Raw genomic sequence first — 22885 nt, 5'->3', positions numbered from 1 at the left:
AAGAGTAAACAAGAGTGAACGGAGTGCTGCTGACAGCGGCTCATTAGGGTCCCTAAAGTTACCACACAGCTGTGGATCCTCAGACAAACAGCTGCAGTAAGTTGTGAGGTGACCAGGTGTGCCCGGTTTAAGGTTCCTCTGGGACATGTGGGTTATCTCTGGGACATGTGGGCTATCTCTGGGACATGTGGGCTATCTCTGGGACATGTGGGTTATCTCTGGGACATGTGGGCTATCTCTGGGACATGTGGGCTGTCTCTGGGACATGTGGGCTGTCTCTGGGACATGTGGGTTGTCTCTGGGACATGTGGGTTGTCTCTGGGACATGTGGGTTATCTCTGGGACATGTGGGCTATCTCTGGGACATGTGGGTTATCTCTGGGACATGTGGGCTATCTCTGGGACATGTGGGCTGTCTCTGGGACATGTGGGTTGTCTCTGGGACATGTGGGCTATCTCTGGGACATGTGGGTTATCTCTGGGACATGTGGGCTATCTCTGGGACATGTGGGCTATCTCTGGGACATGTGGGCCATCTCTGGGACATGTGGGCTATCTCTGGGACATGTGGGCTATCTCTGGGACATGTGGGCTATCTCTGGGACATGTGGGCTATCTCTGGGACATGTGGGCTATCTCTGGGACATGTGGGCTATCTCTGGGACATGTGGGTTATCTCTGGGACATGTGGGCTATCTCTGGGACATGTGGGCTATCTCTGGGACATGTGGGTTATCTCTGGGACATGTGGGCTATCTCTGGGACATGTGGGTTGTCTCTGGGACATGTGGGCTATCTCTGGGACATGTGGGTTATCTCTGGGACATGTGGGCTATCTCTGGGACATGTGGGCTATCTCTGGGACATGTGGGCCATCTCTGGGACATGTGGGCTATCTCTGGGACATGTGGGCTATCTCTGGGACATGTGGGCTATCTCTGGGACATGTGGGCTATCTCTGGGACATGTGGGCTATCTCTGGGACATGTGGGCTATCTCTGGGACATGTGGGTTATCTCTGGGACATGTGGGTTATCTCTGGGACATGTGGGCTATCTCTGGGACATGTGGGCTATCTCTGGGACATGTGGGCTATCTCTGGGACATGTGGGCTATCTCTGGGACATGTGGGCTATCTCTGGGACATGTGGGCTATCTCTGGGACATGTGGGTTATCTCTGGGACATGTGGGTTGTCTCTGGGACATGTGGGTTGTATCTGGGACATGTGGGCTGTCTCTGGGACATGTGGGCTGTCTCTGGGACATGTGGGTTATCTCTGGGACATGTGGGTTATCTCTGGGACATGTGGGTTATCTCTGGGACATGTGGGTTATCTCTGGGACATGTGGGCTATCTCTGGGACATGTGGGTTATCTCTGGGACATGTGGGTTGTCTCTGGGACATGTGGGCTATCTCTGGGACATGTGGGTTGTCTCTGGGACATGTGGGTTATCTCTGGGACATGTGGGCTGTCTCTGGGACATGTGGGTTATCTCTGGGACATGTGGGTTATCTCTGGGACATGTGGGCTGTCTCTGGGACATGTGGGCTATCTCTGGGACATGTGGGCTATCTCTGGGACATGTGGGCTGTCTCTGGGACATGTGGGTTGTCTCTGGGACATGTGGGCTGTCTCTGGGACATGTGGGCTGTCTCTGGGACATGTGGGTTATCTCTGGGACATGTGGGTTATCTCTGGGACATGTGGGTTATCTCTGGGACATGTGGGTTATCTCTGGGACATGTGGGCTGTCTCTGGGACATGTGGGCTGTCTCTGGGACATGTGGGTTGTCTCTGGGACATGTGGGCTGTCTCTGGGACATGTGGGTTATCTCTGGGACATGTGGGCTGTCTCTGGGACATGTGGGCTGTCTCTGGGACATGTGGGTTATCTCTGGGACATGTGGGTTATCTCTGGGACATGTGGGTTATCTCTGGGACATGTGGGTTATCTCTGGGACATGTGGGCTGTCTCTGGGACATGTGGGCTATCTCTGGGACATGTGGGTTGTCTCTGGGACATGTGGGCTGTCTCTGGGACATGTGGGTTGTCTCTGGGACATGTGGGCTGTCTCTGGGACATGTGGGTTATCTCTGGGACATGTGGGCTGTCTCTGGGACATGTGGGCTATCTCTGGGACATGTGGGTTATGGGGGTTAGGGTCTTTTCATTGCTACCATGCTGCTGACGATGTCGCGGGCTGATGGCTCATCCGTCTTCTTCGCAATGCTCTTCAGCAGAAGGGGATACTTGGTGAGTCTCTGATGAGGCTTTGCCAACATGTCTGCCAGTTTCAGACGGTTGCACTGCTTTTTGGTCTCCGCCCACTAAACGGTCAAACAAAGACAAGTGGACAAGCACCCAAGAGATCAGAGCGGGTCGGGGAGTGCTGAAGGGATCCAGGATCAGTTCAACTGCAGAGCGCTCACCGTCACGTATGTCCTGAAGAGCTCGTTGTCCTTGAGAAGCGTCCGCATGTGCTCCATGCAGCTCTCTTCCTCCATACAGTAACGGATGTAGGGCTGGAACCTCGAACCAAACTGAGCACACGACACAAGCCAGAAACGTTAGAAACGCAGTCAGAGCTTCACGGCCGACGGCTCGGCGTGACTGACTAACCGTGCTGAAGCCACCGTGGAGGTGCGTGGGGTCGAGCGGAGCTCGCGCCTCCCTGGCTTTCTCCAGGACGGGAACCATGACCTGGTTCCACAGGGATGTGTGGAGGCGGACTACCTCCTGGATGTTACTGAAGAGCTTGGCAGGCTCCACCTCTGTCAGCAGGCCACTCTCCTGGAGGTTCAGAAGCCCACTAAGGAACAGCTGGAGTGACCAAAGTGTCACACCACAAGAGTTGTATATCAGTTATCATTTACAGGCAGTGATCGCCATGGTAACAAGCTGTGGTACAGTAGCAGCAATTTCAGTCATTCACATTCAACATCATCTTTACTGTTCAGGATGCTGAGTTACACAACAGTAACAAAACAGGCACTGTGCCACTCATCAGCCCGGACACAGACTCGTGTCTCGGTACACATCAACAGCACCGTGACGCGCATCAGAAGCTCTCTGTGCTCTTACATCAGTGATGACTCGGAGTTTCTTTATGTAGGTGGCCTCGGTGTGCAGGAGCTCCCATATTGCCTCCTGCTGGTGGAACTGGCGCTTGGTCAGCGACTGCAGAAACACACACAGGTTATACTGATGAGCTTGACTAGCACTGCACGATTCAGTCCGCCTCCAGTGGAACTTTTATGGTAAAAGGAAAAGTTAACCTAGATTAGAATTGTACTAAAGGCGCATTAGGAAATGATGACATCCTGTGGTCAAACTGGGGTACTGCAGTCAGTGTTCCTAAACAAACTACAGTGATCCCTCGCTACTTCGCGGTTCGTTTATCGCGGATTCACGACTTCGCGGATTTTTTTGGAGCCTTATTCAAGGGAAATTCGCCAATTTGCGGTATTTTTCACCGATTCGCTGCATTTTTCTATGCGAAATATCAAGAAATTCCTGTTTTTTTTTCCATCAATTTCATCATAAAATGCACTTTTTGTAATAAAACTATAAAAAAACCAAGTAAAAAATTTTTTTTTCTTGAGTTTTACCCACAAAAAGAGAATGTGATCATACGATAATTCAGTATAGTACTGTATGTCAGACTGGTCGGCTGGATTCGGGAGTTGAGCTTGTAGGGAGCGTGGTTTCACAGACGCAGAAGTGAGAGCGTCGGTGAAACGTCGGCTCACGATGAATCTAGGAAACCCCCGAGAGTTTGAGCGTCAACGAAGTGACACGGAAAGGAAATGCCGGGCTTTCCAGAAGTAAGTAAGATAACTTACTATGAGCTGATAGTTCGTGGGATGGATCGGTAGGTTGGAAACTCTGATCATGAATCTGAAGAAACGAGGACTGAGTGGTGAGCTGGAAAGGCGACTTCCGTTTATAGCCGCCGTTTGTGATGTAGGTGCGACGTGGAGGGAATCCCTGCGAGGGGCATGCTGGGAGTTGTGGTCCATAGTGGAGGCCGGCTAGCTGGAAGAGGCTGGCCTGGGAACTTGGGTTCTGACACTGTACTGTAAATATGGTGTCCCTACTTCGTGGATTTTCACCTATCGCGGCCAGGTCTGGAACGCATCTACCGCGATAAACGAGGGATCACTGTAGTAGCTCTGAGTAACTGTTGCCAGCTACGGCTCGGCGCCAGACGAGTCACACACAGCAAGTTACACTTCACTTTGATGTCGACTTGCTGGTAATTGAAAATGAAGCTTGAAATGTTTTCATACTTTTTTTCCTGATTCATTGTTAGCTCAGAGTCGGCCTATAGCCTGCTTCCCTCAACATGTGAGTAAAACCAAAGATGCCGTGGGCTTCTCAGGGGTACAGGAAATAACTTGTGGGTCGTTCTGGTTTACTGGCTAGGGCGCCGCTGCTGCTGCTGTTTGCCTGTCGGTGTTGAGTTACAAATACCGGCGCTGCAATGCGGGTCATTTATCATCTAAACGGCCTAAAAGCTAAATGCTTTTCAGAGTGGACTTTCTTTATCCTAAAAAAAACCTCTAATCTAAAAATGTGAGGGGCCTCTACAGCAGGAATAGAATAATGTTTCCGGAATAACCCTTGGGCCTGATTCAGACTAGCTGTTAGCTCATCAATCTGAGCAGAAATCATCTCCAAACTGAAGCGGTTCGAAGAGCTTTCTACATGTTTACGACCTGTCCACCGCAACGGAAACAGAGGAATTAGAGCAAACAAATACGATGTAAACAAACAACCTGTACTGTTTGTTTCTTAATGGCGCGTCTCCTGAAACACAAAGCTTTGAACTGAAATTTCCCATTTATTTTGGGAATGTAGCACAACAAAAATGGCTAATATTATCATTGTACTGCAAGAAATGTGAGTATAAAGTTATGTTTGTAATGCAGATCAAAGCTGTAACATAACACACACACACACACACACACAAGCAGCTGTTAGAGCTTTGAGACAGCTGAATTAACAGGAAATAAACTTTCTTCATCTATAAAATCTCTATTCTCAAATGTTCAGCGGCTGCCATCAGCAAGAACTCTTTATTTTTACAGATAAGATCAGCAACAAGTTCTAATTAACATCCGGTGGCGAGCGCCCACCAGCTGTCCCGTGAGCTGAATAGTCACGTACACCAACAGGTGAAAGTCAGCGACGGCGTTATGAGGCGGTTATCATTTTCAGAGGAATTTACAGCTCATCACAGCAGCTAAACCACGTGGATCCCAGTCTAGAAAGAGTGTCACAAAGAGCGAGAGATAAGGAGCAAACCAGGAAGTTCAGGTCGAATTCGGCAGTGTGGAAAAAGTTTTTGACTGACAGTTTAGACAGAAGTGTGTCCATTCATATGGAAGGGGGGGGGGGGGGGGGACTTTAATTTGATCAAGTTACATTTCAAAGGGAGGAGGAGACCTAGACTGTAGAAGTGAGGTTATAAATAAAAAGGCGTTTGTAAGCAACGACAGTAAAAGTGGCTTCAGCCTGCACTGCTCCGTGAAACGAGGCGTTTTTATTGGTTTTACTGTGCTCTGCTTGGTGAAGCGTTTCCTGCTGTAACGAGAGGTCAGGAGTGTGCAATGACTGGAAAGACACACTAAAATATGATTCCATGAGTCCATCCACAGTCCTTTCTCTTCTAACAGCTAGCTGAGTCACAACTTCCTTTAAAACCCTTCACAATAAAAGCTCCAATCATTGCACCACACGATTAAATAATAAAACAGTCCACACAGTCCCAGGCTGGGCATGTGGTGTTTTCATCCTGCAGACCATAATCACATTTGTTCCCGACAGTTTTCCCATTGAAAACTCAACGTATAACTGAGTAGAACAGAAATTAATCACGAAATTAATTATTAATAATTAATCACTTTTTTCCGGAACTGCGCTGCTCTGGGTGGCTGCATGTTGGAGTAGCTCTGTTGACTATATGTAAGTTTAGCCTTTTCTTGGACATTTTTACTTCTAGTTTCTCAAGAAAAACTATTTTTTCGGACACTTTACTTTTCTGTTTCTGGTGCTGTGAAGCTTGGAGGAATTTTACTGCTTTTTTTTTTTTTAGCTTTTTTCACTTTTTGAGCATTCGTTATGATGCGTAACCATGGCAACAAGTTGGTTTACAATCAGGAGCAGCTGATTAACATGGGAAAGGCTGAAATAATACCTCAACTGAAGCCACAAATCCCAAATGAGCTAAAACGCAAGAAGCGTGGGTGCAGAGCGGGAGCAAAACGGAGACAGAGAGATACATTTCAGACCATCTCTTCCATCGATCATAATGGGCAATGTGAGATCACTGGCCAACAAGATGGATGAACTCCAAGCCCTTTCAAGGACTCAGCCAGAGTTTCGGCAGTTTCTGAACCACTGGAGGAGATAATGCAAAGAAGGATTCTCCAGAGAATCAAGAAAATGATGGACAACCCTGAGCATTCTCTTCACAAGACTGTCCGACAACAGAAGAGTGTCTTCAGTCAGAGGCTTCTTCAGTTTGGCTGCAACACTGACCGCTACTGGAGATCCTTCCTGCCAACAGCCGTTGTAATATACAACAACTCTTTGACGACTTGATTATTATTATTGTTCTGAGCTACTACAGACATCAGTTTCCCTCTGGGATTAATGAAGAACTTTTGAATTGAATTGAAAACAAAAAACAAGCAACGCCGCTGGTAACACTGGGCCATTTTCATCGTATTTCAAATTACTGTAAAAGTATTGATGATGAGTTTCTTCACAATAACCGTACCTCTGGGTCATCCAGCAGCGTCTGCCAGCTTTCCTCTATCGCCAGGTTGGCCTCCTCTTCCTCCTCCTCCCAGGAGTCCTGGTGGAAGGTGATCTGTCGCGGTACCTTGGGCAGCCCAAATGTGGAGTAGGAGTGGAGTTTACTCTGGAGCTGCTCCAGCCGATCCACCTCCTGCAGGAGGAAAAAGCCCAAGTGTGAGAAGAAACGCTGAAATCAAGGTGTTTGCTTCAGTTTGGCTGATGATGATTACTATTATTATAATTACTATTATTGTAATCAATCTGTTAGAAAAGAGAAGTGGATGAAGTATTAGCATAAAACACTGGCGCTAACACAAGGCCGATATCTAGATCCAACTGAGAGCAGCGTGTTGAGACCCGCTAGCATAGGAGGACAGATGGGGGTGGGGGGGCAAAGCTCTTAGTAAATGCCATTTCATTAGCCTCATAAGTGTGTGTGTGAGCGTGTGTGTGTGTGTGTGTGTGTGTAATGACTGTATGACATTTTCCAGGTTTTGCTCCAAACTGATGGGGTTGGTTCATTTGAATCAGCTGATTAGCAACACAGAACTGAGGTAAAGAAGTCCTTCACTAAAAAAAACCTTATTAGAATTGGTCACTGAGTGTTTCATGCAGCCTGGACATGAAAATAGTCTCCTACACCTATCTCCTGCTTTAGCTTCTGGTAGGAAACAGACGGTGAAACTCTAGGATTAGAAAATCCTGACAGATCCACGTCACACTGTCACTTAACATCCATGGACTCACGCATCTCGACTCACGACGGGGAAGGCTGTTGTTGGTTTGGCGTCCAGGAAACAGCAGAGAACATCTCTGCTAGTACAAGCTAACCGTTAGCATTAGCAACCCCACCACACAGCAGAACTCCTCCAGGCTTGTGTTATTTGTGGAGATGAAACATCAACATCAACATCAACGTTGCAGAGCAAACAGTGGTGGGGTTGTGTTGTTGGCCAATCAGAGCAGGACACAAGACACCAAATCCTGTCAGCTGAAGCTCAACTCTGATCTGGCTCACTTCTAGTTCCTGAAACCGGTGCACCAGAGCCGTTATTATAGAGTGCAACTTACAAGTCATTCATTCCTACTAGAGACCACTGCATTTGTATTAAAAATGTGAGTAAAGTACCACTTTAAGGCGTTTTATTTGTTGCTGTCCTACATGATCTCACACATTCTTAACAAAAGTATTTTAATATTCCATCACACAATATATAGGTATAAATACTTGTGACTTAACTCCACCTGGACTTGAGTCTGCTGACTGGACAATATCCTGACATCCTGAACAAGACGCACATAAATAATCTTCAGAGTGAAATGCAACATCGGCCTTTCTACTGCATGAACACGCCCGATGAAAACATTCGTCACGACTAAAATTATGAAGCTCAGGACGTGAATCAACCTGGTTGTGAAGAGGTGGGAGAAGTTTCCCTCCACCTGGCTATTTCCACAGCTGGGGGTGGGGGGGTGAAACCAGTGAGTCCGGACACTAAAGGGAAATGATTGCACTGGAGCTGGTAGGATGTGGCCTCCTGGCCTTCTCCCACTGCTCCCAGTTACTGCTTTGTTTACTTGTCAATGCTTCTCTAACGTGAGCCACTTCTGGGAGGCTGGTTTGTTTCCTACCAACTTTATTTTGTTTGTAGAAAAAACTTTAATCGAAGCAGTAGTTGTGTGTGTGTGTGTGTGTGTGTGTGTGTGTGTGTGTGTGTGTGTGTGTGTGTGTGTGTGTGCACGCTCCATGCCACCTTGACAAAAGGTCCTGCTCCAGCGTTAGAGCTGAACAAGACGCTGAAGCGGCTGGCGGCACGGTTCTTCCAGCTGTCAGGTCCAGTCCCGACACTTGGCAGAGAGCCGCCCGGCGGTCCCAGAGAGTCCTGGGTAGGAATGTTGGTCTCCCCCAGGAACTCTATTATGTTCTTCCTCCGCCGCGCCTGACCCTGCGAGGACACGGAGCAGGACCAGCTTTAGCACCAGACATCCAACAGAAAACAAAACTACTGATTTTATGAGGAAATGCAAGAGATGCCGGTCAGACAGAGAGACGAGATGACGGTAGGAGGGAAATACACAAAAGACAGGAATGGCAGGAAATCAGAGGGGAATTCTGGGTCGAGGGATGACATCAACACACTCATTAAAGTCATCCTCGTGGACACAAACAGGAGAGGGAAGGACAGCCACTTCCTTGCTGTGAATGCTTGTGACATCACAAGGAGCAGGCGGCAGGTTGTTCCATAGGAACAGACGGGCCGAGTCGGTCCATTGTTCCCAGTCCATTGTTCCCTTGTCAGCAGGTCCTGCTGCACCGCCGCACTCCCCAAATCTCTGTCCACTTTACGAGTCACAGCAAAGAAAACAAACACGGCTGCTGCCGTCTCTGAGGAAGCAGTTGTTGTTGGAGTGCTGTGGAATCTGCTGGTGTGTGTGTGTGTGTGTGTGTGTGTGTTTGTGTGTGCGTGTGAGTGAGTGAGTGAGTGAGTGAGTGAGTGAGTGAGTGAGAAAGATGGGGGGGGGGGGTTAGTTTGGAAACCCTCACCTCATCAAACAACAGGGACGTTTTACATTCCTGGACTCTGACACTGCTGCCAAAAGTGACCAGCTATGCGCACGGACACACACACACACGCACACACACACACACACACACACACACACACACAACTCCAAAGCGCTTTACAAGCGCTCCCTAAAGAGTTCGGTTGCTTAAACTCCCACTTGTTACCCGACGTGAGCTAAAGTTCTAAATGCAGCTGAGTTTTCTCCCGATTCACCAAAATGTGCACCGACCTGAAATTTGTCACCGTTTTGCAAATCTTTCCTTTGCTTAATTGCATCTTGACTGGACTGCATGTGTGTTTTTTGTGTGTGTGTTTTTGAAAGGTGCGCAGAGTGAAAATGGACATGAATAGTGACAGAACTGCAAACAGAACAGGTCAAAGGGCGCTTCTCGTGTTCATGCATTTGACCAAGTTTGGAACAAGTAGCTGAAACGTAACAAACAAGCAGCAACTAAAGCCTTAGTACCACTACTGTTATGTAATAAACAAACCTAGAACAACACAATCCCAAAGAAAGGCACGGGATGAATCCTTCTGCACCACAGATTCAAACTTTAGGTCAGATCCAGACCTTCACCATTATAAACGGTCCGAGTGTCCCACGCACTAAACACACATCTGTGTGTTTGGATGTTGGGGGGGTCCATCATAATTTTATCAGCTGACTTCACTCAAGAGGAACTCGTTGGCTTCAGAGCAGAAACCAAAGGAGACATTTGAAAGACGAATGTTTAAGAACACAGGTGTGAGCAAATAAGTCCACATGGTGGACCCACCTAAACTAAAACCAGGTCACATTTAGCTTCATGTTCTAGGACATGCTCCACAAATAAGAGGTGCCAGCCATTTTAAGAATAGTTTAGCTTAATCCAACACGCGCTTTAACCCAAAGAGCCACCAGCAGTTTTCCCACCATAATCCAGCTCACCATTGAAGCCAGAGGCATGTCAAACGTAACGAAAACCATCCTAATCCTTCAGATGGATTCACGGACTGCAGCCCATCCTTGAGCCAGCTGCTGCTCTCGCTCAACTTCTCGCCTTTGCTCTTGCCACTTCCACACATCCACGTCGTCCTCACCGCTCACTTCGTCCAGACGAGACGAGCTCTGTGACACAGCCGCCCCTGCCCCGTCCCGGTGTCCAACAGTCAGCTGGGACTCCGAGACACTCACACAGACTATAGCCTGGAGTTTCGGCAACCAAGAGGATCCTGCCTCATTGTGTCTGCCAGGAAAGAGGCGGAGCAGAAGGAAGCTGGTCTGAATTTGTGGAGGCGGAGTCAGAACCGCAGATCAAACAGGCATCCCGGCACATGTGAGTTCAGTAGAACCCAGACAAACCCGAACGCCGACCGGCCGGCTGCAACAATGAGCACTTTTAGTCTCTTAGCTGCCCCCCCCCCCCCCCCAATAAAAGAAATCTGAAAGGAGAGATCACTTTTCATGACACATCCTCACACAATCACAACACTTTGTTCTGAGCAGCAGACTGTTTTGCTTTGAGACCTTTGAACAATACCAGGCAAGGTGGTGAAAACAAGGAATTTTCCACAGCTTTATCCAAAAGGGAAGCCCCCTTTGTTTACTGTTAGACACACACACACACACACACACACACACACACACACACACACACACACACACACACACACACACACACACACACACACACACACACACACACACACACACACACACACACACACACACAGAGTCATCAGAAGATATTGAGTAGTTATTGTTATATATTATTTGACACTAAATTAGTGAATTTATCAGGTTAAAAAGCCACAATAATTACATTTTCTGCACTGACTGCAAACATTTACATAAACCTGAGTTTCCATGGTCATCGTTGTGCCTGTCAGGCAGAGCTGAGGGCAGCAAGGTCCCAGTAAGTGATATCAAACCCAGCTCTCAGCCTTATCTCAGCCTCTGTGGCTCGTGGTGTTAACCTTGGCCCGGCAGGGGGGAAATATGTAAAAGAGACCGCCCCCCCCCCCCACACACACACACACACACACAAACAAGCAACAACCCCCATCACAAAGCCTCCAGCTACTGCCTTTATGGTGGCCCACTGATAACAGCTCCCCTTGATCAGGAGGGTTGATTAACGATGGGAAGGCAGCGTGAAGCTGAACTTCCTGCAAGCTCGGACCCACACCAAACTCGTACATCATGTGTGGACAACCAGGACATGGAAACCATAAGGTCAGAGTCAATACCGAGCACGAGCAGCACATATAGGGCTTCTAGCGTCCGACATAATTCATTCTGACCTGATAGGAAAGCTCAACAAAACTCTAGAACATTCTAGAAACACTTCTGACCAACACACAACAAAGCGGATCATTTGGGACGAAGGTGTTACAGGAATATTCCTTTAGAAACTGCACAAAGGAAGCGTGCTCCTCAGGTCAGATGTTTCGGGAAAATTCTCACCTGAGAGTGACCAGTCGGCAGATTGCGCTCAGGAGGCAGCGACTCTGGAACCTCCGGGTCCACATGCAGAACATCCCAGCTGTGCCAGGACGAAAGACGACCAAAACGAACCATTTTCCCCAGAGAATCAACCAAATTTAAGATTTGTGTGATCAACCGAGGCGTAGCTCCAGCCCCAAGTCAGGATGGGCCCATACTGGAGCACAGTGAGGCACGCCGCTCCTCCTGCGGTGTGGCTGCAGGCCAAAATGAACCAGCACATAAGGTGTGCTGCAGGTCAACAGTCACTCAAACAGCCACCATAAAGGTGTGTGTGTGTGTGTGTGTGTGTGTGTGTGTGTGTGTGTGTGTGTGTGTGTGTGTGTGTGTGTGTTAATCTCCTTCAGAGGACAGTCTTTGTCTCCTCTAACACAAATGTCCCCACTGCTCCCCGTGTTTAGCTCAGGGGTGTCCCCACTTTTCAAAACAATGGTCAGGGGTTAATATCCCTCATGGAACAAAACTTTTTTAGTTTTCTAATTTTAAAAAAATGCAAAAATTATTTAATAGTCATCAAATAAGAACTTTGTTCTAGGCGAGAAACTGGTACATTAGCAAATATCTGAACACGGCATGTTCATCTACATCCCTTCTAGGATTCTAGAGCTCAGAACCGACCTTTCCACACTGATGTGTCCGATAACTAAAACGCACCTGGAACACAGGAACCGTTTCAATCGGACTGATTTTACACATCCACTCGTTTCATTGAGCAGAAGCTCAGGGAAACTCTTTATGACACTCGGAAGTTCTCCAAACATTCACCTGGTGACACCAAAGTGCTGCCAAGGGATAAAAAGTATGCAAGGTCCCCCCTCGTGTCAGGGGGTCGGAGCTCGGACACACATGGAAGAGCCATTAGTTGGAAGATCAGCTCCTGGGAAGACAGAAAACTTCCAACTGCAGCCCGTTATGCGAGTCGAATCCTGGTGATTTGTGTCTCTGGGGGGAATCCTGCAGCTGAGGGTTCATAGACACCACCCTGCTGGATGGATGGGGCGAGTTACTTACTCTGGTGTTTCGTTTCTGCTCCATGGAAACTGATTAACACACTTTTATGATCTGGCCACATGACAGAGAGCAAGGATCAATGTACTGAACAGGCTCCATGACTATCACACGGTCCCAGGCAGCTGAGCTATCTTTATAACAACCCTAAAAGCGTCTCTCGGTGTTTTCTCACTGAACACCAGGGATCCGTGGACAGAAATAAACGTGATGCTAAAATACTCATCTGTGCATCCACGTGACCCGGGTCCTGACCCTGGGGGGGTCAACGACTTAAACCAAGCAGATGAATCAGAGTTTCTGATTCGAGTTAGGTGAGCGACGAGACGTCGACAGCTCTGAACACCGCTACCTGACAGGAAGTGGATTTCACCAGCAGTTTGGACGTTTCAGGCTGTATGAGAGGTGAGATTTTAAAGAGAGGAGAAACACTCAGAGATGATTTATGGGACCGATCAGAGGTCTCGCCTGAGGATTCCTGCTGCAAAACAAACATCCTGGATCATCAGAGCTGTCATCGGCCGATCACAACCCAGCCGCAGCCTTTAAGCTGCGACAGCCACAAAAACATCACAGCCACTCCTGGCTGTTTTAAACCAGATTCTCACATTTAGTTGAGCAGCCACGTGATTTTAAAAGTTGTAGTGAAGGAGGGCCACAGTCAGAGTCTGCAGCAAAACCAAACAAATGGGTCTGTTGCACTGAAAACCCGACAAAAGGCACAACACAGCGCCACCTGGTGGCTCAGAGTCTGTTGGTGCACATGCTTGGGAGACCTGGGTCACCGTCAGGCAGGAGTCCCGAGTCTCTGACCCGGTGAAAGACTTCCTTACGTTTCTGCTTTTTATGCATCAGATGCATCGAAGACTTTCATGTGAAACAAACAAACAAACAAACAAACAAATAAATAAATAAAAAGATTCCCTCCAAACGAGGTGGATTCTAAAGATTATCAAAGAACATTAAATTCAACGAAGCTTTACGCCGGACCTCGTCATAAATGCCTGCCGTTGAGGGCGAGTTTTTCCTCTAGCGCTGTGGTACTCAACCTTTTTTCACTGATGTACCCCCGTGAAATATTTTTTTCAGCCAAGTACCCCTAATCAGCGCAAAAGCATATTTGGTTGTAAAAAACAAAAGACCTTAAATAGAGCACGGTGCCTTCAGTGACTGATTTATTCAACTTTGGAACTGAAAAACAAGTACAAAATTCAACCATTTGAAAAAAAAATAACTATTTCGAATATTTTAAATGTTAATACTCCATAACTAAATGTGTTGGAAATATTTTTCATCACTAAAATGTGATTCTAATTAATTAAATGAAAACAGTCACCATAAAACTATTTAAAACCATAAGATTACCCATTGAAAAATCCATAAATGTGCAAAACACTGCACATTTTTTGTAGTATCTCTTGAACTATTTGGAAAAAAATATATATACTAGAAATATTTAAAAACTATATATGAAATACAGGCCAAATAAATGATAATTATAATTAAAGATTTGTGCTCATAAAAAACATATCAACGTAAAGTGTTCTCTTTTGGCATCATAGTATATCTGTTCTCTAAAAGAAATCATTAACGTCATTTTAAATAACAATTGCTAAAAACAAATGCAAATCTCAAAATATATTTTTAAAAATCAAAAAGAAGACTGAATTCTTAACATTACTGCACTGAACGGAACGTTTTTACAGACTTTTTAGTGAGACACTTGGGCTCGTGCTTCACTGAGGATCTTTTTCATCGTTGGTGGCAGGGAGGCAACTGCTGTGATCGAGCTCTTTTCTAGACACGGTCTGCTTCTCTGATCAGTGTCGTTAGCTAATTTCTCCCCACAGAAAAAACACAGTGCCTTGGGTGGGTTGCAACTTGTGGAAGTAAATCCAAATAAAACATAATCTTCCAGATACAGCCAGAATTTTGCCGGCTCTGGTTCGGCCTTCTTGGCCACTTGTCCCTCCGTGTTTTCTAAAGAATTGCTGCTGCGCTTCGGCCACGTGTCCATCGCTGATCCACGTGACCGACTGGTGATGCCAGGCGTTATATGGCAGGTTGGAGTTAACCATCCTGGTATGGGGGAGACTCTGAGGTTTTGGGATAATGAATTTAGCTTACTTCTACTGAATATAAAACACATTTTATGAACTTTTACTTAAATTTTCCTAAAATATTTATTAAATTATTTTTAAAAGATTTTCCATGGATATTATTTTTTTAAATGAATGTACATTTTCTCATGTACCCCCTGGAGTTTCTTTACGTACCCCCAGGGGTACGCGAGAAAGGCTGCTCTAGCTATTTGAACCACGTGATGCTTCAGATAAGATGTGAACTGTGCTGCCACCTGGTGAGCTGAGCAGGTATAACCCCACACTCACAGGTTAACCAACGGTCCTCACCTGCAGAAGCCACGCCCAAACGATTCAGCATAAATCACAGAAACACACACACACACACACACACACACGCTTCTTCAAGTTCATTACTAAATAAATTCCAGCTGCAAGAGAAAAGAAACCTGATGACTAAAATATGACTTTCCTCTGCAACCTCCAGTGTTTATGTCTCAGCTGGATGACTAACACGAAGCCTCACCTCCTCCAAGATGGGAGGAAAGTACTTTACCGATCCTCCACCTGTTCGCCTGCAGCTACAGTGGCATCTGTTGTGGTGCGTGTTGATGCATAATCCAACTCACCTGGGACTTGACAGCCCAAACGGAGGATTAGTGAGTCAGTCTGGGGTGTGTAAAATGACAAGTCGCAAGTCAGATCTCTACACAAACGAGTCAAAGACGACGGCAAAGTGGCAGAAGCGCCGACTTCCGACGAGTTCAGGTGTCGTGCTGACAGGTAATGTTTCAGAGAACAGATCTGTGCATCTGAGCCACCAAGTCAGGCAGTTCTGTTCAATTAAATATGAACTCGTGGGACTAAATATTAAAATATGAAGTCATTAATGGTTCATCGTGATGACATCCCAGCCCTACTGCCGCGTCCTCACATGCACCAGCTTGAACTGACGACTTGCCTTGCTCTCAACATTCAGCAGTTGAGCTGATCGGGATACCGACGGCCTCCATTAGCCGCTCAGCGTCTCTCATCAACTAAAAGCAGCCACTTCCTGCTGCTGCAGGAAGCACCAGCAGCCGGACGCGCACACACGCTCGCTGCTGGCAGAGGATTCAAATGGGAATTCCTAATTCCTCCAGGTAGAAAAGCGATGGCAACACGAGAAGAATACAGAGACGCTGAAGGTGCACAGGGGGAGAACTGGAAAAGGTGTGATTAGAGATGACCATCCTCACCAGGGGGTCGACGCTCTCGCGGCGTGTTAGGGACTCGTGTGCCACCTTCTCAGCAGCCGGGGCGAGGATGTAGGGGCTCTGACCTCCAGACGGCTTCATGTTGGGCAGGCTCAGAGACCGCAGGTCCTTCACGCCCTGCTCTACCTTCAGCTCATCGCCAGGCCGAGCTGCAGGTGTGTACAGGAAGAAAATTCGATGTGAAGGAGAACTATGAGAAACGACAGTAAATCCAGGAGGATGTAGGGAAGAAATACTAACATATAAAATCACTTTTCCTCACCTTTTAGGCAAATATCTTAACTGGGTAGGAACAACAAGGTGCAGATTTATTAGAGGACCCATTAGAATATGAATGAAACCGGTGTGAGTGGTTTCTCCTCGTGTTACTCCAGTTTGATTAGAGGTGAGAGTCACCATTTTATCCACAGTATATGGTTCATTTACACAGGGTATCTCCAGGTTTAAGGGAGCCTAATGTAAGACTTTTTTTAAGGCCACTTTGAACAAATTTAAGCTATTTAAGTAGGGCAGCAGTAGCTCGACAGGTTGAGCGGGTTGTCCAGTAATCGGAAGGTTGCAGGTTCAAGCCCGGCTCCGGACAGAGAATTCTGCTGTTGTGTCCTTGGGCACTTAACACACCTTGCCTGCTGGTGGTGGTCGGAGGGACCGGTGGCGCCAGTGCTCGGCAGCCTCGCCTCTGTCAGTGCGCCCCAGGGCAGCTGTGGCTACATCGTAGCTCATCACCATCAGTGTGTGGATGTGTGTGTGAATGGATGAATGATACACTGTAGTGTAAAGCGCTTTGGAGTCCTTACTCTGAGAGGTGCTACACAAGTGCGGGTCATTTATCATTTTAAAAAATTAAATTTAGGCTATAATTTCCAGCTATTGTCTGGAACCGGTGCTAACCACGCTGCGATCGTGGGATTAGCCATCCAGTTACCGTTAAACTTCCACTTTCCCATGGTGCAAACTCCCACTAGCTTAACCAGCTAACGTGCTCATCTAAAAACAGCCCCCTTAAACAACCAACTGACTGCGTACGGTTCCGCTTACGGCAACATCGTACACAAAAAATGCTGAACTAACTAGAAATTCACGAAAATTTTATAGAAATAAAATAATCTCGTTTATTGTGTCTTTGGTCATTTAAGACCTCTGGAAACTGTATTTAAAGATTATTTGTCATTTTAAGGATTTTTAAGGCCTTAAATTTGGAAAAGCAAATTTAAGACTTTTTAAGGACCCGCGGATACCCTGTTTACACCAGGGCTGGTTCTGAAAGGCCCAGAAGTCCAGTCTCAGACAGAGATGTGGACCCTCGGACATGTCGGCGTTGACGCATTTACCTTTCACTTTGAGGTAGTGTCCTCCAAAACGATAGGCCTCAAAGTGGAGGGACAGCGGTGTGTTGGACTGATCGAGGAAGAGGTCGACGCGGGACAGGTCGACGCCGTTCCTCTCAAACACCGGACCCAACACCTCTCTGGTGACATACAGAACAGTCCGTGGTCCTGAGCGGGGGCATCACGACTTTGCTGCGATTATCGTGCCACTCGACTCACCTCAGCGTTTTCTTCTTCGCTGCAGGGACGATCTCTGTGTTGATGTCCACATTGAGGTCAAACTTGAGGCTGAAGCACTCCGTGCCGAGGTCCTGCAGAAAGCAGACACACACACAGATCCACAGGGGGCTCCTTCTCTCCACTCAGATGTTGTTTTGCCACAGCAAGGTTTTACACAACTCTGACAAAGAAACGAAAAGCTCAGACTCGGATCATGACTCACGGTGTGTCTCCGTGGCTTCTTCTTCCCCAACATCATCCCCGCCATCTTACGCTCGCTGCGAAACACAAACAGTCAGACGCCATCTCTGGAGACGTGTAAAAAGTCTGAGAGTAAGACAGACTGGATGTGGAGGAAGATTACTAACCCCTCTTCATCTTCCTCCATGTCAGAGGGGGGGCTGGTGCGTGGGGGGCAGGAACGTGTGGACACGTTCCGGGCGAGGATGGAAGCTTCGGGTTAAGAAAACAACATCATCAGTGCCTCTGATCAGCACTTCTTCACTGTTCCATAGACTAAACAAAACACACACACACACACACACACACACACAGCTACAAAAGACACATTTTCATTGTGGTGGTGCAGAAGAAGAAAGAAGAAGAAGAAGAAGAAGAAGAAGAAGAAGAAAGCTGACGACGAGACAAACGGAGACGAACAAGTAAAAAAGACAATGAAGAAGACAGAGGACACAGAAGAAGTAGATTAGGAAGACGGAGATGAAGACTATTATTCCAGACCTTCGTTTTGTAAAGTTAAAACTTCTGATTTAATAATCTCAGTTTTCTTTTCTGATTAAATCGAGACTTTTCTCCGTTACTCTAAAAAACACCTTCGGTCATTAAACTCTGACTAACAGGAGATCGCGTTTCAGATTAAGTTCAGATTTTAGTCAAATTGGAAACATGTTTGTCACTTAAAGCTGCTTTTCGGAGTTTTCCTCTTTCAGAAATGACGCGTGATTTTTCAGAAATCCGTAAAAGTGATCATCCCATCGTGTACTGTGATATAATATAAGTAATACGTCTTTTTTGTTGCTAAGCACCCCCCCACCCCCCCACCCCGCCCCGCAGAGCTCCGTGCAATAGGAAACTGAGCGCCAACCAGAACTGACCAATAGCGTTAGACTACCGCTTACATGCTTCAAATTTAAGGAACACCTCGGCTGATGCAGACTTGATGAACTTTTAACGGACAAGAAAGTCTCTAAAATATAAATATATGAAAACACAGCATGGCATGAGAATAATACTTGTAAAACAACGTGTTTTTAGCCGTTTGTCGGCTACAAAAATCACATTTATAAACAGAAAGGTGAAGAAAACGTAAAAAAACAAAGCAACAGATTTTTGTGTGTGATATGCTTTTCAGCCACTAGATGGCGCCATCGGATAAGAGAAATACTCCGGAAAGCAGCTTTAAGAATGAAGTTGAGATGGACATTTAAAAAAGTCAAAATGCTGAGAAAATGACGTCAAAACAGAAACTCCAGTCCAAAGGGGCCTTTTCAGATTTCATCGTGACGATTGGAGGCCTTCGACTTCACCAACATTTTAAACTCAAACCAGAAGGCCTCTCCGTTCGGATCTCTTTATTCTTCTATCATGGAAGAACGCTCGTTTCACTATTTCACATGTGATGAAAGCAGAAATCACTAAGATACACACCTGGCCCTAAAAAAAAACCCCAAACAGCATTTCTGGTGTTCATGTGTTCAGGAGGGTTCACCGGGGTCGACCCCGCTGAGGTCTTTTCTGCTCGTTTTATAGAAACCAGCGTCTGATGATTGTTTATAATTCTACATCACTGACCACAGCAGCAGAATGGATTCATCTCCACAGATGTTCAGAAAGTCTCCTGCTGCTTCAATAGTTACCGATCTAAAACACGTCACCAATAACCAGGATCTGTCCAACGTAAACTATCAGAATGTGAGCTACAAAACAGGAAACTGCCTTATATAGACAGCAAAAGCTCTGTGTGTGTGTGTGCGTGTGCGTGTGCGTGTGTGTGTGTGTGTGTGTGTGTGTAACAATGAAGTTCTGTACTGAGGTAATGGGGATGACCTCATCCCCCCCCAGAGGGGGAGCACCAAATAAAGAAATCATCTACCTTGAGGTTGCAAGTCGAATCGAGGATGTCGGTCAAAGTGCACATTGCTCGTGCTCTCCGAGTGGCAGCGCGAGTCACATGACTCACACAGATGAAGGGGACTCTTGTTGTTCAGGTCCTGGCAGTCTGGATGGTGGCAGACCTAAACAGAGAGGTCAACACGACAGTAAATTTTCCACCACAGTCACAAACACATTCAGAACTAAAGACTTGCTGCTTGGGTATCGTTTCCACCACCTGCACCCCTCTGAGGCTGGAGGGGTCTCTGGTCAGCTCATTTGGACGTGCTCCAAAGCTGTAACCCTAAGTCAAACTGTTGGTCCACTCTGAGCTCCAGCAGCAGGCTGCAGGATTAAGGATCTGAATCTCAGACATATTCAAAGCTCTGAGTTGTCTCCCCCTCAGGACCAGTGGACTTGCTCACCAGTATCCACCCACATAAAGGTTGGTTTATGCTCGACGCGTCCGCGAGGTTCGCGCAGCTCCGCGCGGAAAAGTTGCGTCATTTTAACAACCACGCCCCTCCACCGCGCCTCCGCACGGCCAAAACTTTCCGCACCGCGCACCTAGGAAATGTTCTAACCACGCAGACGGTCGGACGCGGAAAAACATGGCGGACCGGCAAGAACTAGTATGGCAGAGGTTGGTAAATACAGACATTTGTATGATTCAGCTCTCAAAGATCACCGTGATCAACATGTTGTTAATAATTCTTGGAGAGAAATAGCTCGCACTGTCGGAAAAGACGAGGACGCTGTTAAAAATGCTGGATTGCCATGTTGTAAACAACAGTAATTTCTACTTCTACTATGGTGTAGTGTTGGATGCATGCCGTAGAGCTCCATGCTGCCCCCTACAGTTTGGGAGAATATTGGCTCACCGCAGAGACGAGCCGCATGAACCATAAACGCTGCGAGTTGTGAAGCGCGTTCCATCCGCGAGCCGCATCACCGCGCGGAAAGTGAATGTGTCAAGCATAAGCCAAGCTTTAGGGTGCTGGGTCATGTGTGTAGTGTACTTCCCGACCTCGTTTTCATGTTCTTAAGAGGACCAGCATGTCTGATTGAAGCAAGAAAAATATATCTGTAGCCTTCAGACATCAAAAACGGACTAACCTAATTTTCTTTTTGATCGCTCAGTCACATTAAGGAAACATGAAGACAGCAATGCTACAAAAGCAGAAAACAGCTGCGGCTCGTCAACTCGGAGGTTCAAACGGAGTCAGACCTCATAAAATAAGCACTTGTTTATTTTCAGGAGCCTAGAGGCTGAGCAGTGGAACCATAAGGACATACATCACTGGGCGGAGCATCACAGAGAATATGGCCGTAACATATCTTTATAAGGCACACCAAACGCCACCAGTGTGTTTTGCCCTCGTTTTGTCATTTTGAATTGCACTGACTTTTTAAACCAAAATACATTTACTTTGTTTTGTGGTAGTTTGGAGCTTGTTGAGCCCCAAACTAAACAAAGATGTACACAAACCTATATTATTGTAATAAGAAAATCAAGACATGTAAAGCAAATTTTAGCAATCCACACACCAACAAAACAGAAACCTTTCACCATTACAACGCTAAAACGAATTGCTGCAGATATAAGCTAAAAAAGGACTTCATGTCCATGTCTGCAGGTACTCAGGACCACAGAAAAAGACTCCTTTGTGACCCGTTTCTCCACCCTTAGACCCCAGTAACAGCATTAAAAAACACATCACCACGCTACAGGCGTAAACGTTGCATCTACAAAACAATCTGCAAGGCTCAAGCACAGAACGATGGAGGACGACGGCCACTTTGGGTCAGGAGTCCCAAGTGAAGTCAAACAGCCCAGACAGGTAAGAAGACCAGAAAAAAGGTCCAGTAATCTTTCAGAAGGACCCCCACCACCATCCCCACACCCTAACTAGGGCTTTTGCTCCATCACCACCAGCTGACGCTCCTGCAGAGGTTAAAAAACCTTCTCCTCTTCCGTTCAGTCCTCCACCTCCAGGAGGACAAACTCCTCCCTTCTGGTCGGGGGGGAAACCACTTCCTGTGTAAACATGGGAAGCCCCAGGGCCACGGGCTGAGATGCGACTCTGGTTGGAGTTTATGAACAAAAACAAAAAAGTCTTCCTGCTGAAGACGGCACGAGGTTAACACGGTAGTCTTTAAATCCCCCATCACTGGTTCCCAGTCCGGTTCAGGATCATGTTCAGGTCTCAGCGCCATCCCATCCATCCCAGATCCAAACGACATTCCCAGCTCCAGGTTCAGCACGACCTTCCCTGTTCGCTTCAGGTTATTACCGACTGGTTCTACATTATTTCACACGTCAGAAACAGCTCTTTGGCTGAAGGATGTTTTAGGTGTTCCTCAGGGAAAACAAGAACACTGATTTTCGTTTCACGTCACCAACAGTTGCTGCACATTCAGACTGTGGATTAAAGGTTTCAAAAGAGAGAAAAAAAAGTTTTAAGTTTCTCAATGAAGCCATTTTTGTTCAGACGGTCATTATGGGGGAAAAAATATCAACACATTTCTCAATCGATGCAGGTTGGGAGAAGTTGGGCAGCTCTCCTAGTCTGTAAAAACTTTCTTTCATAGTTTAATGAAGTCAAATATTCATTAAACAGGAGAAGAGAGCCGGTTCCAGCCGGGAGCAGAAACCACCAAATCAGCCTCTCTGTGCAGCATCCACACGTTTCAACTCAGGAGTTCACATTGCTGACACGAAAAGTGAGTTTCGGTTTCTAATAACTGATTAATGGACATGAAAACGTAGAGAATCTCCTTTAGTTTCTGACTCTGGATCAGCTCTGAGCCCCGGGAGGAGCTGGAGACCACGGGGAGGTGGTGTGGGACAGCTAAAGGGGAGCAGCGTGTGCCTCGCACCGCGACAGGATAAAAGCGTGGGAGATTCCATCAGCTCAGTCTGGATTAGTGCGCGCGCGCACACACACACACACACACACCTCCCTAACAGCTGACAACAAGCAGACCCACACCAGCCCACTGGTCAGGACGCCCGACAC

General features: G+C 46.9%; 1 protein-coding gene across 3 annotated transcripts in view; it reads right to left on the bottom strand.

Annotated features, from left to right (window-relative positions):
* The window catches only part of plekhg5b (pleckstrin homology domain containing, family G (with RhoGef domain) member 5b), a 105432-nt gene that overhangs the window by 2650 nt on the left and 79897 nt on the right, over window positions 1-22885 (bottom strand). For all 3 annotated transcript variants that reach the window (XM_015967134.3, XM_015967131.3, XM_015967135.3), the window contains 12 exons: window positions 19867-20008; window positions 18122-18206; window positions 17977-18031; window positions 17754-17845; window positions 17538-17674; window positions 16189-16355; window positions 8564-8755; window positions 6790-6960; window positions 3087-3182; window positions 2625-2825; window positions 2435-2545; window positions 2183-2332 (listed from right to left, as the gene is read on the bottom strand). In XM_015967134.3, coding sequence (XP_015822620.1) covers window positions 2183-2332; window positions 2435-2545; window positions 2625-2825; window positions 3087-3182; window positions 6790-6960; window positions 8564-8755; window positions 16189-16355; window positions 17538-17674; window positions 17754-17845; window positions 17977-18031; window positions 18122-18206; window positions 19867-20008 — 1599 coding nt within the window. The remainder of the gene's footprint in view (window positions 1-2182; window positions 2333-2434; window positions 2546-2624; window positions 2826-3086; window positions 3183-6789; window positions 6961-8563; window positions 8756-16188; window positions 16356-17537; window positions 17675-17753; window positions 17846-17976; window positions 18032-18121; window positions 18207-19866; window positions 20009-22885) is intronic.

The sequence above is a fragment of the Nothobranchius furzeri genome, chromosome 15 (genome assembly GCF_043380555.1).
Source record: "Nothobranchius furzeri strain GRZ-AD chromosome 15, NfurGRZ-RIMD1, whole genome shotgun sequence".
In the NCBI taxonomy this organism is placed as follows: Eukaryota; Metazoa; Chordata; class Actinopteri; order Cyprinodontiformes; family Nothobranchiidae; genus Nothobranchius; species Nothobranchius furzeri.
The sequence above is the reverse complement of the archived record's forward strand: the minus strand, read 5'-3'. Positions and strand labels throughout refer to the sequence as shown.